This window comes from Pygocentrus nattereri, chromosome 15 (genome assembly GCF_015220715.1).
Source record: "Pygocentrus nattereri isolate fPygNat1 chromosome 15, fPygNat1.pri, whole genome shotgun sequence".
NCBI classification, from domain to species: domain Eukaryota; kingdom Metazoa; phylum Chordata; class Actinopteri; order Characiformes; family Serrasalmidae; genus Pygocentrus; species Pygocentrus nattereri.
Genome location: NC_051225.1, coordinates 28,913,715 through 28,932,009, shown reverse-complemented (window position 1 = coordinate 28,932,009; position 18,295 = coordinate 28,913,715). Strand labels below are relative to the sequence as shown.

The 18,295-nt window shown below is 37.9% G+C and overlaps 1 protein-coding gene across 1 annotated transcript in view; it reads left to right on the top strand.

Annotated features, from left to right (window-relative positions):
- Positions 1-340: 340 nt before the first annotated feature.
- The window catches only part of LOC108438779 (complement factor H), a 37,329-nt gene continuing 19,374 nt past the window's right edge, over positions 341-18,295 (top strand). The window contains exons 1-10 of the mRNA XM_037545079.1: positions 341-548; positions 1,073-1,243; positions 1,356-1,461; positions 9,768-9,844; positions 10,914-11,096; positions 13,364-13,531; positions 13,778-13,969; positions 14,059-14,232; positions 14,324-14,494; positions 16,927-17,112. Coding sequence (XP_037400976.1) covers positions 485-548; positions 1,073-1,243; positions 1,356-1,461; positions 9,768-9,844; positions 10,914-11,096; positions 13,364-13,531; positions 13,778-13,969; positions 14,059-14,232; positions 14,324-14,494; positions 16,927-17,112 — 1,492 coding nt within the window. The 5' untranslated portion in view covers positions 341-484. The remainder of the gene's footprint in view (positions 549-1,072; positions 1,244-1,355; positions 1,462-9,767; positions 9,845-10,913; positions 11,097-13,363; positions 13,532-13,777; positions 13,970-14,058; positions 14,233-14,323; positions 14,495-16,926; positions 17,113-18,295) is intronic.

Genomic DNA, 18,295 nt, shown 5'->3' with positions numbered 1-18,295 from the left:
AATTATTTTTTAACATTTCCTAAAACCTTATCCCTATCTGGCACACACAGACATGACTCATTACAGTCCAGTTCTCAAAACTGACAGCTTTGTACATGTTGCATCACTTGAAGCTTATTCTTGCAGTCATCCTCTTAACTTTAACACATCTAACATCTAATGAAGAAGTAGTGCAGAAATCTTGCACACACAGACATGACTCCTAACATTTTACTTCTCAAAACCGACAGCTTTGTAGGTGTTGCATCACCCTTCTAACTATATCAGACACTTCTACATCTGATGAAGTAGTGAAGAAATCTAGGTTCTCATACAGTTGTTGAAGAAACACCCCAAGTGTGTGCAGAGGGCTGTTTCAGCTCTGATAAATGATTAACTGAGGACTCACATTGATCCACACAGTGATCTACGCAGTTAATATATCAAAAACAAGACCCAGAGATTCCCAGTGCTGAGTCTTCGTGCTGCAAGGCTGGGATCTAAAATGCAAGCAGTTGTCAAAAGCTTCATTTTTGCCCTTTTGGTTTGTTCATTCACCTCAGCGCAAGGTAAGGTGCTTATAAAAGCAGTTTATTTTTTGTGCCACATTATAGAATTACCTCTGTGGACCTTTCCAATTCTTACTGACTTCAAAAGTTTCATTGTTGCATTGATAACTTTGTTTGCCCATTGTATATACCTGCATAGTTTGGGAGCATATTTATGAAATATTTTAGTTTCTTACATACATAATATAGGAAGAAATACTAGGTCCTATGCAATCTGACATAGGTGGCTAGTATTCTTTATGATACAAATGTAATCTTTTGTGAACGTGTGAGCCTGCAGAATTTTGTCACAATGTATTTTCATGAACTGAGCATGAGTCACATTTCATTCAGAAGCTGTTTCAAATGTTAAATTATTTATTTAGCTTTGATGAGAGATTTACATTTAAATTTTGAAAGTACTTTATGAAGATTTTTAAATGAAATTAAATTGAAATGAAAGAATCTTACTGTAACAACGTTTTCCCACATTGTTAATATTCTGTAGTTGTCAAAATGCAAAAAGTTTCCTTTATGCTTTCCAGAATGTTTCCGGAAAGAGCTCAACTTTCCAAATATTCAAAAAAGTCGCCTCGCTGAAAAGTATAATTCCGAAGATTCAGTGAGAGTGAACTGTGAGACAGGCTACGTTGGATTCCTTAAACTTATCTGTGACAAGGGTGTATGGATAAAAGACACAAGCAGAGAGTGCAGAAGTAAGTATACCGTATAGTATACCAGTAAGTATATCTGGATACTTCTGTTACAAATAGTGCGATGTGACTCAAGATAGAGAATTCATATTGCATATGAAATTAATTTCCACAGAAAGGCCATGTGGACACCCAGGAGACACGCCAAATGGAGACTTTGTACTCAAAGGAGACACAGAGTTTGTGTTTGGAGCTACCGTGGAATACACTTGCAGACCAGGGTAAGAGTGTTGTGAGATAAAGCAGTCCCCTTTATTTCCTTATTTTATTTATTTATTTATAGCAGAAATAGTCACGAATGTTGTTAAAATTATAGGCTTAGACCGCATGATGGCAGCACAACAACTAATAAAGCCTTGCCAAAAAAAGAAAAGAAAAAGCACCAAGCTACTGTGTTAGATTACATTTCTGGATCTAAAATCATCTGTCATTACAGTGTTACTGATGAAATTCTGCATTATTTGATTTCCATTTGTTGATGTGCATAAATCTTTCTGCCTGTGCGCCAGTCATCAATACTGCTATTAACTCACACCTAATCAGGCCTTGCTAGGACTTTGATCTTAAGGTTCTGCCCACACATCATCTCGGTCACCCAAAGAAAACAAAGGCAAAGAGAACATAGGTGCTTTACCTAACTTCTACATGATGAAGCCAAGGCAGCTTGAAAAGGATTTCACTATTGTACATTATCAAAATCTTATTCGTCTGTCCTTTCCACTTTGAAAATCATACAAATGATCATACACCATCTCTGTCTGTTTCTTATTATACAAGGTACCCACAAAAGTAGATTTGGATTCTGTCATGGAGCCTCATGAGGTTTTCATTTGGTTTTACTCATTTGGTTTAGTAAAGCAAGCTATTTTAGTTAACGAGTAATTTTTAAAAATATGGTAGCTATTGTTTTTTAGTGATGACATGCGACACTTCTGTAATCATTTTTGACAGTTAATGGTTTGCACTGTTTCCAGCTTCGCCCATACATCTTTGTTCAGTATGCCTGGCACTCCAGAAAAAAGGGTTACCACATTCAGCAAACCCTTCTCAGGAACTGTATGGTTCCCTTGCCAGTAGAAATTAGGGGGGCGGGGACCAATTCATCACAGACTTGTTTGTAACTGTCAGGTGAAACAGCAGCACAGTTTGAACCAGGTGGAACAAAATGGGGTACATTTACTCTTACTGCTCTACTTCAGTACAATTTTCACTTTAATAGCACTTTGAGTCATACTTCTTTTACTTGAGTACAATTATAGTTCTTTTGTTGGTACTTTAAAGGGCAAAAAAAACCAAAACTGAACTACCCTAAATGTAAATATAAAGGTTAAACATTTCTAATTGTTCAAAAAAAAGCACCATTTCCTCCCCAGTTAAAATGGTCCATATATGGAAACCAAGCTGCAAAAACAGTCTGTTTTGAATTTTTGAATTAGCAGTATAATGCGTGGAGGCAGGAAGGAGGAGAATGTGGGAAATGGAGGGCTGGCAGGCCCTTTGTGGGGACTAAACACAGTCCTCTATCCCCAGGGACTAGGTCACTACAGGGCAAGCCACTCACCTGTGTCATAAACTGACCCAGCTGCAGAGGCCTGTACTCGCAGCACAGTTATTTAAGAAAACAGAATTTAAAGTATCAAACAAGAAGTCACTCAGTGGTAGATTTGAAACATGACCCCATGGTTCAGAGACCAGTGCCTAAGCAGATGAGCTATAGAACAAAACCTGGTTGCACAATCGAGAAGAGGAATTTAGGACTTGCTCAGCAGGGCAAAGAAATATTCCTTCTATCTTTTTTCCTTCTATCTTTTTTAATCTTTTTTCCTTCTCTCTTCTTCCTTCTCCCAACAAAACCAAAGAGCAACTTAAAAACTAAGGTAGGCTTGAAAGGGTTGACAATCCCTAAGAAACACACTTAAGGGGGCTTGATGGGAAGCAGGAAAAACAAGAAAAACACAGGGGGCTTTATGCCTTTATCAGATTACTACAAAGACAATCCAAGACTGAGCACTGAGTAACTCCAGAGAGCTCCTGTAGTACAGCTTGACCAGCTGTTCAGAATTGCCCTGATTGAGAGTGGAAGGCTGCTCTCTGCCTCCCTCTGGTGGCAGCACATGGTCTTGTTCCCCAAATTGTTTCTGTGATGCCATATGGCCATAGCTCAGTTTTCTCTGCATTCACATGCAAATCTTTCACCTCCTACTAAAGATTTCCGTGTAATTGAACATTGACGAGTTTTTCCTGTTTTTGGAGGCTCTGCTATGGCTTGGGGCAGTCATGGGCTGGAAGTTAGGGAACCAGCCTTGTGACCGCAAGGTCACCGGTTTGATCCCCTGAGCCGACTGTACATGACTGAGGTGTCTTTGAGCAAGACACCTAACCCCCAACTGCTCCCCGTATGCTGTGGATAGGTGTGCTCCCTGCTTCCTAGTATGTGTGTCCACTAGTGTGTATATGTTGTTTCACTTCATGGATGGGTTAAATGCAGAGGTGAAAATGTCCTTGTTGTGGGACTAATAAGGGTCTCTTAATCTATTCAGCCTACATTCAGCTCATTTACAGGCCTTAAAGGCACAGCAACAAAAACAGGCTGTTTAATGCTTTGGGATAAAAAGAAGTTGGAAAATATTCAAGTTAAAATAAATTAAGTCATTACGCTGTTTTTCATACAGCCACAAGTAAATAATTATCTGACGTAATTATGTTCACTTTTGTGTCATTATTGTTTATGGCTGGCGAGTTAGCAGCCCTTTGCACTAACACAGAGGATTATTTCATTGCCAGTCTTCCACTGCAGCCTCACATCCATTTCGCAACACAACGCAAACAGCAAATGCTCTGAATGTGGATTTACAAGGAGGAAGTTTGGGCTCACAGTGGTCTTATTGGACAATTTCTTTGCCCTGCAGTTCAGTTCCCTGTCTAGACAGGAACACAATACTTAAACCTAAGTTGACCTAAGAATAGCTCAGCCAGTTTGCATTAAAATCCCTGTAGTTACTGAATAACAAGCCTTAATGTATCATATGTAATTTAAAAAAAAAAAAGTTTAATCAACATTCAGTAACTCTAGATAGCCAAATTAGTGGTACATATTTTCTGATGGCATATTGTTTGTTCTATAACACAGACGTTCTATAAGTCATCTGAAATGTGTAATTCACCTATGTGCAGCATTTTTATTATCTTTGGACATTTTTTCCAAATGTAATTTTTTTCCCCTGCATTTTTAAGCCCTATTTGTCTATAGCATTTTGACCTCTGTGTTGATCTCTGGTCTAATCTATGTAAATGTGACTTTTTTATCCATTTTTTATATATGTTAAGCCTATGAAAATTAATGTTCATGTAGCCATGGATATAGCCAGCACCTCACTTATCCTGCTCAAGTTAATCGTGGACCGCATCTTGCTTTCCCTGTCCGTAACAGTCTTCATCCTTTGGATCCCAAATGAAATTAGGAGCATCAAGAGAGGAGAAAACTGATGTAGCTACATAGAACACATCAACAGCAGGCTGATGAAAAAAATTTAAAAATGGTCACACAACAGCCATTTAAAAACAGCTCTTGGGGTTAGCTGGCTAGTTAACTCAGTAGGTTATAGAAATGTAAGGTTTGATGAACTTTGTTGTTAATTTGTTTGAAAGCATAAAACCAGCTTAAATATACAGCTAAATAATTATACACCTCTGTTGATCAGAAACAAGCAAACCAAAAAAAAAGCACTGTTCAGATGTACGGGGAATATGTTTAGTTATCACCACTGTATTGAAATAGCATGTTAACTAGCTTCATTATAGTGGCTTGGATCTGCGTTGGTGTAACGTGGAGCAAGGAGGACGCACGTGCTGAGATAAACGAGATTTATTAAGGGCAAATCCAGGGTCATCGTTGTAACAGTCCAGGTTCAAGAAACCAATACGGAGAGACTGGGGGTCAGACATAACAGACACCAGAATGCAACAGAACAAGCAGAACATACAACACAGCAAATAACAAACAAAGATTCAAGCAAAGACCAAGTGCAAACACAGCGCTTAAATACAACAGGGATCAATCAATCAATCAATCAACCTTTATTTTGACTCAGAAGTACATTGAGGGCAACCCTCATTTTCAGTGTAGCCGAGCATTTACAAAAACAGGGATTGACATGACAAAGAAAATAATAACTACAATTAATCATTTTAAATTAAAAGAAAATTTAAAATAACAGTGAATAAAAGATAAAAATAGATAAAAATAAAACTTGGTTTAAATGATAAGAAATTAAGATCAAAGGAAGATAAGAGATGAGTACGGTAATAATACAATAATACAAATTAAAAAGTAATGATACAAAACTATTAAAAATAAAATGAGAGAAAACAAATAAATAAGGTAAAAAATAAATAAAGAACTAAGGGGAACTAAAACAAAAAATTAAAGTTAAGAATAAATAAGATTAAGTAAAACAGGTACAGGCTGTCTGAAGGTGGTTTGATATTAAAAGTTTAAAATGACTGTGTGACACCAGTGAGCCGAGTTTTAGTGTTTCCTGTAGTGAATGCCAGCTCACTGGTGCACTGTAACTATCAGCAGATTTTCCCAGTTCTGTGAAAACTCTTGGTACCTGGCAGCTGATCCAATTACTAGAGCGAGTTTGATAATTACTGTTATTTGTATTAATCAATGAAGTGATGTATTCTTGCAAATGACCGGAGAGTGTCTTATAAATAAAAATCAACCAATGTGTTTCCCTTCGTACCGTTAAAGAGGGCCACCCAACTTTTGCATACAGCTCACAGTGGTGAGTTCTGTATGGATCTCCAGTAATGAACCTCAGGGCAGAGTGATACACTGGGTCCAGTAATTTGAGAGAGCTGGAGGGAGCATATTTATAGATAATGTTGCCATAGTCCAGCACTGATAGTAAAGTTGCTTTAACTAATCTTTTTCTGGCATGCATGGGGAAACAGGACTTATGTCGATAAAAATAACCCAGCTACTGTCAGCATTTACTGACTAGTTTATTTATGTGTGGTTTAAAACTGAGTTTATCGTCCAGCCATATGCCAAGGTATTTATATTCTGTGACTCTCTCAATAGTGGATCCTGCCAGGGTAGTAATATTTACAGTACTAAAATCAGTATTACCAATACCAAATCTGATTTATAATTAAATCAGTGAGGTAGTTTTGGGTCCATTCCAGAGCAGTTGCATCAAAGCCAATCTTTTTCCTAAATTCCATAAAAGAAGAGTGTGATCAACTGTGTTTAATGCTTTTGTTAAGTCAATAAAAACAGCTGCACAATGTTTCTTCTTGTCTATGTCTGAATAAAGATTTTTTAAAACCAGGGTCGTAGCAGAGATAGTGCTGTGACCTTCTCTGAACCCAGACTGATATTTAGATAAAACAGAATTTTCATGAAGAAATTATTTCAATTGCTGGTTCACTAGAGATTCTAACATTTTTGCTAAACACGACAGTTTTGAGATTGGCCTATAATTATTCAGATCTGTTGTCTCACCACCTTTATGCAGAGGAATTACAACCCCAATTCCAATGAAGTTGGGACATTGTGTAAAACATAAATAAAAACAGAATACAATGATTTGCAAATCCTTTTCAACCTATATTTACTTGAATACACTACAAAGACAAGATATTTAATGTTCAAATGGATAAACCTTATTGTTTTTTGCAAATAAATAATAGTCAATAGTCATTTTGAATTTGATGCCTGCAACACGTTCCAAAGAAGTTGGGACAGGGGCATGTTTACCACTGTGTTACATCACCTTTCCTTTTAACACCACTCAATAAACATTTGGGAACTGAGGACACTAATTGTTGAAGCTTTGTAGGTGGAATTCTTTCCCATTCTTGCTTGATGTACAACTTCAGTTGCTCAGCAGTTTGAGGTCTCCACTGTCGTATTTTGCGCTTCATAATGTGCCACACATTTTCAATGGGAGACAGGTCTGTACTGTAGGCAGGCCAGTCTAGTACCCGCACTCTTTTACTACGAAGCCACGCTGTTGTAACACGTGCAGAATGTGGTTTGACATTGTCTTGCTGAAATAAGCAGGGACGTCCCTGAAAAAGATGTTGTTTGGATGGCAGCATATGTTGCTCCAAAACCTGTATGTACCTTTCAGCATTAATGATGCCTTCACAGATGTGCAAGTTACCCATGCCATGGGCACTAACACACCCCCAGACCATCAGAGATGCTGGCTTTTGAACTTTGCGCTGATAACAATCCGGACAGTCCTTTTCCTCTTTGGCCCGGAGCACACGACGTCCATGATTTCCAAAAACAATTTGAAATGTGGACCCGTCAGACCACAGGACACTTTTCCACTTTGCGTCAGTCCATTTCAGATGAGCTCAGGCCCAGAGAATCCGTTGTTGATATGTGGCTTTCGCTTTTCGCTTGATATTATGGACTGTAGATGATGAAACCCATAAATTCCTTGCAATTGCACGTTGAGAAACAACAATGTTGTTCACAAAGTGGTGAACCTTGCCCCATCCTTGCTTCTGAACGACTGAGCCTTTCAGGGATGCTCCCTTTATACCCAATCATGACACTCACCTGTTTCCAATTAACCTACTCACCTGTGGAATGTTCCAAACAGGTGTTTTTTGAGCATTCCTCAACTTTCCTAGTCTTTTGTTGCCCCTGTCCCAACTTCTTTGGAACGTGTTGCAGGCATCAAATTCAAAATGAGTGAATATTTGCAAAAAACAATGAAGTTTATCCGTTTGAACATTAAATATCTTGTCTTTGTAGTGTATTCAATTGAATATAGATTGAAAAGGATTAGCAAATCACCATATTCTGTTTTTATTTATGTTTTACACAACGTACCAACTTCATTGGAATTGGGGTTGTACATGAGCTGTTTTCCAGACCCTGGGAATCCTGCAAGATAAAACTGAAAGATTAAAAATGTATAAAATGTATTCTAAAATAATCGGGGCTGCGAGACGCAATAAAAAGGGGTCCAGCCCATCTTCTCCAGTGGCTTTTCGTGGATTAATTTTAGCCAGGGCTTTAGCAACTAAGTATGGAGAAAATGGCTGGAGTGAGAAGAGACCATGTGTATTAAAATCCGCAGAGTTTAGATCAGTGTTATTCGATAGGTTTGTGCTATTTCTATCAAAGATGTGGCCGGCTGCAGCAAAATGTGAGTTAAAAGCTTGACATATTTCCTTCTGGGCAGAAATCAGCTGATCGTCAACTAAAACTTTGGTTGGAAAAGGAGGGCAATTATTTTTAAGGGAATTTACTATTTTCCAGAAGTTTTGAGGGTTTGTAGTGCTGGTGATTAAGCTAAGGTAATATTCTGATTTAGCTTTTCTAACAGCAGAGGTACATTTATTTCTCAGCTGTCTAAAGGTAAGCCAAAGGTCTCTCTCCCCTGAGCGTCTAGCAGTTGACCAAGCTTTATTTCTGGTCTTAAACAATGAGGAAACCTCACCCATAAACCAGGGGCTTGATCTGTCTCTTATTCTTGACTTTTTGAATGGGGCATGTTTGTTTACCACTGTTAGGAAAGTGTTACTGAAGTGGTTTAGTGCCCCATCAATATCTGAGATTTCTAGTGTAAAGCGGATTTCACTCATTGCTAAGTCAGAAAGGAAAGTTTGCTCATTAAAATTATTAAAATTTCTTCTAACCACCAACAGAGAGCCTGTTTCGTTTGTACAACTGTTTCTAATGCATCCGATGGGACAATGATCACTTATGCCAAGTTCAAAAACTCCTCAAGCTGTAATTTTGTCAGCTTTATTGGACAGTATTAGATCTATCAGGGTTGACTTGGTGGGTTCTTTCAGATTTGGGCGAGTTGGTTCATTGATTAACTGTGTTAGGGTAAGATTGCCACATATTTCCTTTAAGTGATCGGATGCATTAGAAAGCCAGTTGAGGTTAAAATCACCTAGGACCAGCAATTCAGAAGCACTAAATTTGGATAAAAGATCCGCTAATTGTTTTTTCCGAGTGAAACCTCGAGGGCTAAGAACTCATAACATTTTTCTTTAGATACTGCACATAAAGCAGTAGTTTGTAAATTTACTCTGGTATAAATAGAAACTCCCCCTCCCCTTGAAACTCTGTCTTTTCTATGGAGGATACAATTATTTAAAGCTACAACTTCATCATTGGTACAATGTCTAAGCCAGGTCTCTGTTAAAACTATTATATCAGGATCACACTGTGCAGCCAGTATTTTAAGATGATCCATTCTATCTTTTTGTAGTGGGCTTCTAATATTCAGATGGATTATACTAAACCTTTTCTTTTCTTAAAACTCTCAAGATTACTCATTGGGTTATCAGTGCAGTTTTCTTGGGGGTTTATAGTAATTTGGAGGAGTAACCAAACAAGGGGCAGGACTAGAAAACCAAAACTAACGCACATAGAAGATCAAAACAAAGGAGCACATGGAGTAGTGGGAGGAACCAACCATGACAGTTGGTGAAAATATACTTGAGCTTCTACTGAAATTTTCCAAACGTTTTGTTCTTTAAGGTACATAATGGCCAGCAGGGTCAACATTCGTAACTGTCGTAGCCAAGGGTGGGATAATGCTGTCCCTGTCTGTGAAGGTAAAGTAAAAAAATAATATCTTTATAATTTTTTTTTTAAATTTTAACGTTATATTGCAATTTTTTACATGTTGTGTTACTTCTGTACCAATAATTTCATTAACCAGAGTTGATGTCAGGCAGTACTAAATTTAAACTCTCAGGTTCTGATTTACTAAAGGTTTGCATGTATAGAAAGACCAACCAAAAGGACCTGCCAAAAAAGTGCAAGCAGATCTGCTTACAGGGTCTGTGGAGGATCTTTCAAGTGTGTAAAAATATCATGTGCCATGTGTTTTACAAATAGATGAAGCCATAGGTTGATTTAGTAAGCCTGAAAGTTATTTCAAGAATTGTGACTCCAGGTCACATGTTAATGTCTTGCATGTTTTGCTGCATATTATGTCACTGCACTTTCAATGTTTAACCTAATATTTTTTACATAAATTATCATTTTGTGTAAAATATGTATAAAAATGTTATATTTAGTTGATATAAAGACTCTCTCCAGTGACCATACTTGTTTGTGCCCTGAAGCACAAATGGTTAAAAGAAATAATTAAATTAAATTAATGAATTATTAAAATATGAAATCTGATGCATAGCTGAGCGAAGGTTAGGCTCAAATTTAAGGTAATTTAAATTCTGCCAAAAGAATATAACGTTCTGGGCATACGTTTTGAAAAGGTAAATGTGACTTTTCTCAAGCAGAATTCTAGGCTCTCTAAAAGACTCTGGACTTTGCTGACAACTTTGCTCACAAACCACCATCATGTAGAGCCCAGCTACATTAAAAAAAATCTCCACACGAAGCAGAAAATTATTGTCTCTATGAAAGCTTTTTATTTAATCATGAGAAAGTAGTTTCAATAATAGGAAAAACCTGAACAACACCTAAACAATTATAGTACTTAGAAATAGTTATAGTATAGTTTTCATATATTGTATAGCTGTAGTTGGTTATAGTATAGTTATAGTATAGTTAAAGTTATAAAGTCTATATATACATGTAATAAATGGCACAGAATCAGGCCACTGAAGTTTCTTCCACATTTTTTTCAATATCTGATTGATTTGACCTGTTTTGCAGTGGTGAAGTGCCCAGCAATTCAAACATCTGGAGATTTGATTGCAACAGGCAACACTGAGGAAGCAAGCTTTGATGATGTTATTCACTTTGAGTGTGCATCTCGTCAGATGATGCTCGATGGACCAGAAAACATTCATTGCACGGAACGGGGAACTTGGAGTGAATCTATTCCAAAATGCATAGGTAGATGCTCTGGTTGATTGCTCTCTAATACAGTCTAAGTCTTTGCCTGATCATTCCACACTATAATCATTGTAGGTGGTGTGTGTATGTAAACAGCAACATTCTGCTCAGTTTCAGTATATATCCTAGTATTGTATGTTAGCTGAAGTATTTGTAAACACAAAATTAGGCCCCATTTTATTTGTATAGCCCCCTATAGATACTCTAAAGATGTTTAAGTAATTAACAAACAATCTGGCTGAATTCACTTAATTCTAAACAGCAGATTGATTTAGAGCTGGGACTAGCACAGAGGTTAGGTTTAAGACAAGGGTTAGGTTAGGATTAGGTTTCAGTTTGAGGTTTAGAATAGTGAGTGAGGTTTGTGGTTAGATAAATTTAAGGTGAATTTAGTAGATCACAATAAGGGGAAACAAGTATTCAGACACTTGTTTTTGTTACTTAATATATTTCAAATTTACACACACTGTTTACCTATTAATATGTGCATATGTATATATACACACACACACTATATAAACAAACATTGGGACACACCTCTTAATTACTGAGTTCAGATGTTTGTCACAACCATTGCTAGGTGGATGGGTGAATAAAAATAAGCACAGAGCCTTGCAGTCTCGATTGAAAAACATTGGCAGTAGAATGGATCATACTGATGAGCTCAGTGACATTAAACATGGCACTGTCATAGGATACCATCTCTGCCATTAGTCAGTTTGTGAGATTTCTGGAAACACACTGTGTGGAGTCATGAATCACGCTTCTTTATCTGACAGTCTGATGGACAAGTCTGGGTTTGGTGAATGCCAGGAGAACATTACCTGCCTGACTGCATTGTGCCAGTTGTAAATTTTGGTGGAGTGGGAATAATGCTACAGGGTTGTTTTTGAGGGGTTGGCCAAGACCACTTAGTTCTAGTGAAGGGAAATATTATTGCTTCATCATACCAGGACATTTTGCACAACTGTACCTTTGCATCTTTGTGGAAACAGTTTGGGAAAGACCCTTTCCTGTTCCAACGTGACTGGCCCTCACAGAGGCCTGACCTCAACCCCATCAAACACCTTTAGGATGAACTAAAACAGAGATTGTGAACAAGGCCCTCTCGTCCAACATCAGTGTCTGACTTCACAAATACTCTTGATGAATGGGCAAAAATTTCCACAGACACTCTCTAAAATCTTGTAGAAAGCTTCCCAGAAGAGTGTAAGCTGTGAAGGAAGAAGGAAACGACTCTACAGTAATGCCTATTGATATAGCATGGGATGTCATGAGAGCTCCTTTAGGTGTAATTTGTAGGTGTCCCAGTACTTTTATCTCCTCTTCTGGGAAGGCTTTCTACAAGATTTTAGAGTGTGTGGGAATTTTTGCCCATTTTACAACACCCCCCCAACCTCCAAAAGCTTGGCATTGTATGTTTTGATTGTTGATTTTTGAGCTTGTGTGCTAGTAAAAGTTTGGATCCCCTTTTGCCTTCAGAACTGCCTTAATTCTTCATGGCACACTTTCAACAAGGTGTTGGAAACATTCCTCAGAGATTTTGGTTGATTATTGGAGTTACTGTTGCCTTTCTATCATCTCGAACCAGTCTGCCCATTCTCCTCTTACCTCTCACATCAACAAGGCATTTTCGTCCACACAACTGCTGCTCACTGGATATTTTCTCTTTTTCGGACCGTTCTCTGTAAACCCTAGAGATGGTTGTGCGTGAAAATCCCAGGAGATCAGCAGTTTCTGAAATACTCAGACCAGCCCGTCTGGCACCAACAACCATTCCACGTTCAAAGTCACTTAAATCACCTTTCTTTCCCATTCTGATGCTCGGTTTGCAGTTCAGCAAGTTGTCTTGACCACCTCTACATGCCTAAATGCATTGAGTTGTGGCCATGTGATTGGCTGATTAGCTATTTGTGTTAACAAGCAATTGAACTTGTACTTGTAATTGAACTTGAACTTGTAGATTTTACCTAATAAAGTGGCCAGTGAGTGTAATGTGCATAAATTTAAAGTGGATGTATTCATCAGAAATATATTAATAACAAAAACAAAAGCATTTGACAACTTGTTTCCCCTCACTGTAAGTGTAAATAAAAGGCATCTACAAACTATATGCAGGGGGCTATCATAATAAAGTGTTACCCAAAGTTATATTAAGATTCCACTTAACTCTGCAAGGTATCAGTCAGCTTATCTCTTCATCGCCACTTGCAGCATTTAAATTCTGGATTGGGGTGAAGTCAAATTCATGCTTAATTTTCTTACAGAAATAAGATGTAAGCAGCCTGCAATACTACATGGGACTATTAAAGACGCTAAGGAGGAATACAAAGAGAATGAACAGTTAAAATATTACTGTGAAAAAAAATACAGGCCCAGACATGGAATCCCAACGTGTCTCAGAAATGGCTGGAGTATAACACCAGAATGTGAAGGTAAAACCCCTCTATTTGATTTCTTTCTATAGTATAATTAATGAAAGATGAAATACATTATTCTGAACATATGTGAACACATTATAAGTTATTACAGTACCGGCGTTCATCCATAATCTTCTTTTAGTAACAAAATATGTTAATCATTAGTCTTTGCATCTTCATAACTAGTCTCTGTGAATCTACCTGTTGTTTATCCTTGTGAGATCCTCTCCTCTTTGTTTTGTTTCATTTTGTCTACCACAGAAATTAACTGTCTGCTTGGGCCGCCCACACGTGGAACAAGCACAAGCCCAACAGGGAAAAATGTATTCAGGGCTGGAGAGAGTGTAGAGGTCACCTGCTCAAAAACACACTGGTTGTTTGGAACAAAACAGACCAAACAGAGCATTCTATGCAAGGAAAGTGGTGAATGGGAACGCTTGCCTGTGTGTGAGGGTAAAGAATACAAAACAATAAAAACTGCAAAAACATTCTGGGTGCTTCAGTTGTAACATACAGTAATTAACATCTAAACATCTTTGCAGAAATTACTTGTGATATTCCCTTTGGCCAGCATGTGTCTTACCCTGATTACTACTTTGGTGGGGACAGAAAATTGGGGGTGAAAAAATCATTCCGGTGTGAAAGTGGGTATGTCTCACAAACTGGAACTGCCACGTGTACAGAGAACGGCTGGATTCCAAATCCACTGTGTACTGGTAAGTCTCTGTCTGTGGGTGGAAGCATGTGGTTAATTAGCTTCCTTATTTCAAAGCAGAAAAATATGAAGAGGTCTTGCCTGTTTTTCAGAGATTGCATGTCCTGAGCCAAGAATTGGCAATGCAAGACAGCTGGACTCTTTTGGACTCCAAACGTATAAACCAGGTGCACGTATTCGGTACCAGTGTCTGCATTTATCTAGAACGTTTGAGATCACCTGTGATTGGCTGGGAAAATGGAAGTATATGCAGTCCTGCCCTGGCAAGTATTCATTTGTTAATCATTTGGAGAGACTAACAGCCAAACATTCACAGCACTATCAGCATCTTTGTTTTTTTTACTTGTGTTAATCAGTTATTTAGTATCATGAATCATTGATTTATTCCATGTGTTGCGATTGCCAATCAATGATTGAAATGTCAGCAGCACAAAGCAGCACTTTTGAAATTTTCTCTGTAGTTGTGCTTTTAAAAGCTGTACTGCATCCTTCCCTCGCAAAACATGAATGAGTGGTAACCGATTTTGATGCTGTGCTTAGGTCATGTTTAAAAGAAAATAAAGCCTATTATTGTTATCAGTCATCTAATAATAATAATAATAAAAATAATAATAATAACGATAATAAGCTATTGTAATAGTAAAGGAAAGCTACAATTGGCTGACTTTGTATGATAAACTTCAACCATTTGGTTTAACAAGAAATCACAGCAGCAGATTTTTTTGCTGATGAGAAAACATCAAGTTTTAACAAGCAAACACTCATTAATGCCATCTTAAACATTTGTACCATGATGGTGCCTAAAACGTTTCATCTTAGCCAGCTAAATTCTCTGTGTTTTACAGATGTGTTTGAAAGCAGGCTGACCAATCAGTGCAATCCAAATATGCATCTTGATGGTGGCAGAACAGCTCATCTTGATAGGAGCCAAGCACGAAAGCTTCTAAAATAAGCAACATTAGCAATGTGCTGACTCAAAAAAATGTAGAGTTTTAAGAAAAAGTATTGTGGATCGTAGCTAAAGGTTAGCACATGACTGTGATTACATAGAAATGTTTATGGATGCTTTATCGTGAACAGAGTGTATCCTTGTCTTTTCACGCCCGGTCCTTTTGTAGAATATTTCTTCCCAGTGTGTGCCTTTATATTACAGTACCTTATACAATACAACAGTTAGATCCAGCCATGCAAGCTGATTAGTTGAGAGTCGTTCTAACCGTGCTGTAATTTCACCATAACATTTTTTCACAAACACTGTATCACTCCACTGAGACGCTGTTGATAAGCAATGACTTTGACAGCGGCAGGAGATGCTCAAGCCATTTGAATGTTTTTACTTTTTACTTTGCACACAAACAAAAAAATTACATTTTTAAGATCACATTTGACCAACAGTCGATTTGGTCAGACATTGAAGATGAGACTACACTAAATTTCCAAACTGGCATCACCACTGAGCAGCTTTTCAGTCGGCAACTGTGACAGAAGAAAACCTAAACAATCTGGAATCAGCCAGAAATGACCCATATACCATTCGCCATGCAAAATGGGCTGTAAGATGATTTACAGACTGGCTGAAACAAAACAACATTAATACTGATCTAGCTAAAGAAGACAACACTGAGCTAAACCTGATATTTCAAAGGTACTTCAAAAGGCGAGGCTTACAGCAAACAGTGCAGCGAGTAAGCAGAGTTCATTACTCTGACATAGCACCAAGCTCCTTGCTAAGGAGCTATGTAACGGGGAGCGAGGAGGTGGATGCATATGTGGAGATAAGCGACGTTTATTGGCAAATCCAAAATCAGGGTCATAACGGTCCAAAGTTAGATGGCCAACACGGACAGATTTAAAGTCAGGGCTTAAATAACACAGGGTAAACAAGGGACATGTGGGTGGAGGCAATCAGGGGTGGAGTCATGAAACGAGGGGGCTGGACTAGGAAACCAGAACAAACCCACATGGGCTAAACGAAAGCAACACGAACACATGGACAGGACTGGGAGGGGTCAATCGTAACAAACTATAATTTGGCAGAAGAATTGTTAATATTGAAACATATGAAATGCTATGTTCATGGGCGATTTATTTATTTCTTACTTCATTTATTTAACTGTTGTATAAAGGTAATACAATACTCAAGGTTGTGTGTTATCAGGAAAATATACTGAAGGAGGGGTATGTGTTGTGCAACCCTGCACACTTTAATGCTAAAAAAACCTTCAGGACACTTGAACACATATAAATCTAACTGAATCTTGAGCCTGAAAATATGTGCATCATTAGTCATTACAGCCCTAAGGAATTAAAACAGTTGTGAGAGTCTGTTGATAAAGGACTCTATACAACTCTGTATGTAATGTAGCTTCTTAAAATGGGAGAACAAAAGTAGAGAACAGATTATTTTGTTCTGTTTCTTTATGTTGGGCTTTTCTAAATTTCATGTTCACTTTCTTCTCACATACCTTCCATCATTTTGTTATTAAATGGGACTAAAGTTTGAAAGTCATTTTTAAGTCTCTGACTACATAAATAACTGGCGTTTAACTACTACTATGATTGTCAGAGGCAGGCAAAGAGAAATAACTGCCCACATCCTGCCCACTGTACTGCACATTACATTACCTTACATTACAACTGCTCAGTCTGGTTTATTTGTTCTTCTTATTATAATCATAATGCCTTTACATGTCAGGGCCAGCTACATGTCCAGAACCTCATACGGTGATAAACAATGGTGCCATTAATGAACCTCAAAAGGTCAAGAGCAGCTACACAGGAGGAGAAACTGTGCAATATAAATGTTCTGAGGGATTTGTGTTTGAGAACGAAACCATTGCCCGCTGTACTGGGAGTGACTGGACGTACCCAAACTGTATACGTAAGTACATGTTTATTATTATTATTAGACTGTTTATTATGGCAGTTTATTTGTTTTTGTATTATTAATAGTGTTGTTTGTTCATGTACTATACTAGTGTAATAGTGTTGTGTTTCTTTTATGCTGTTTGCAGTTTTATTGGTGCATCATTCAGTAGTTGACTTTTACTACTACTGGTGCAGCACTGGCTTTTCTAAGTGAACAGAGCAGATGCTGCTTGATAATTACACCTGAGATTAAACGCTAAAAGGAGCCTGTAATTTATGTTTAATCTTATATTTCCATCATTGCCCTGGTTCAGAGGCAAAACAGACAAGTAGCAAATGGGCAGTGTAAAGAGACAGAAGCCTAACATCACCAAAGGAAAACTGTACTGCAAAATTTGAATAAAAAAGAATAGAGTAAGAAATGGAAGCAGTCCAGAAAATGTAATGTTTATTTTCTTAGATGATCAGCTCTGTGTACGTTTCTGTGTTGCTTGGGACAGACTAAGTACATGATAATAATAACAATAATAATAATACTAATAATAAAATAATAAAAATGATAATAAACAGTTACTGTTCATGTAAAACAGTTTGGCAAAAAATCAAATTTATGTCATTTCCCAGTCATGTAACGGGGAACGAGGAGGCGGATGCATATGCAGAGATAAGCAAATTTATTATGGGCAAATCCAGGGTCGTCGTCTAAATGGTCCAGGTTCATGTAGTCTGATCGGGGGACAGACATAACTGAACTAGAATCAAACATACAACCAGAACAAAGAACAACAATACAAAGACCAGCAAACACAAACTTAGGGCAAACACAGGGCTTAAATACACAGGGTAAATGAGGAACAGGCGGGAAACAGGTGGAGACAATCAGGGGTGGAGTCATGAAACGAGGGGGCTGGACCAAAACAAACGCACATGGGCTAAACCAAAACATGAACACATGGACAGGACTGGGAGGGGCCAATCGTGACAACTCACCCCTCAAGTAGTCTAGCAGCCAAGACCTCAAATTCAGCATTATTACTTATTTATAAAGAGAAAGAATAGCAACTGCAGACGTAATCTGAGGCATCCATATGTCTGTGTGACATGCATGCATGTGAATGGGAGTTGGATTTCCGCACAACACCTGGACTGGGCTACAACAGTTTTGTGTACGTTTGTACTTAACATGTCTTAACTAG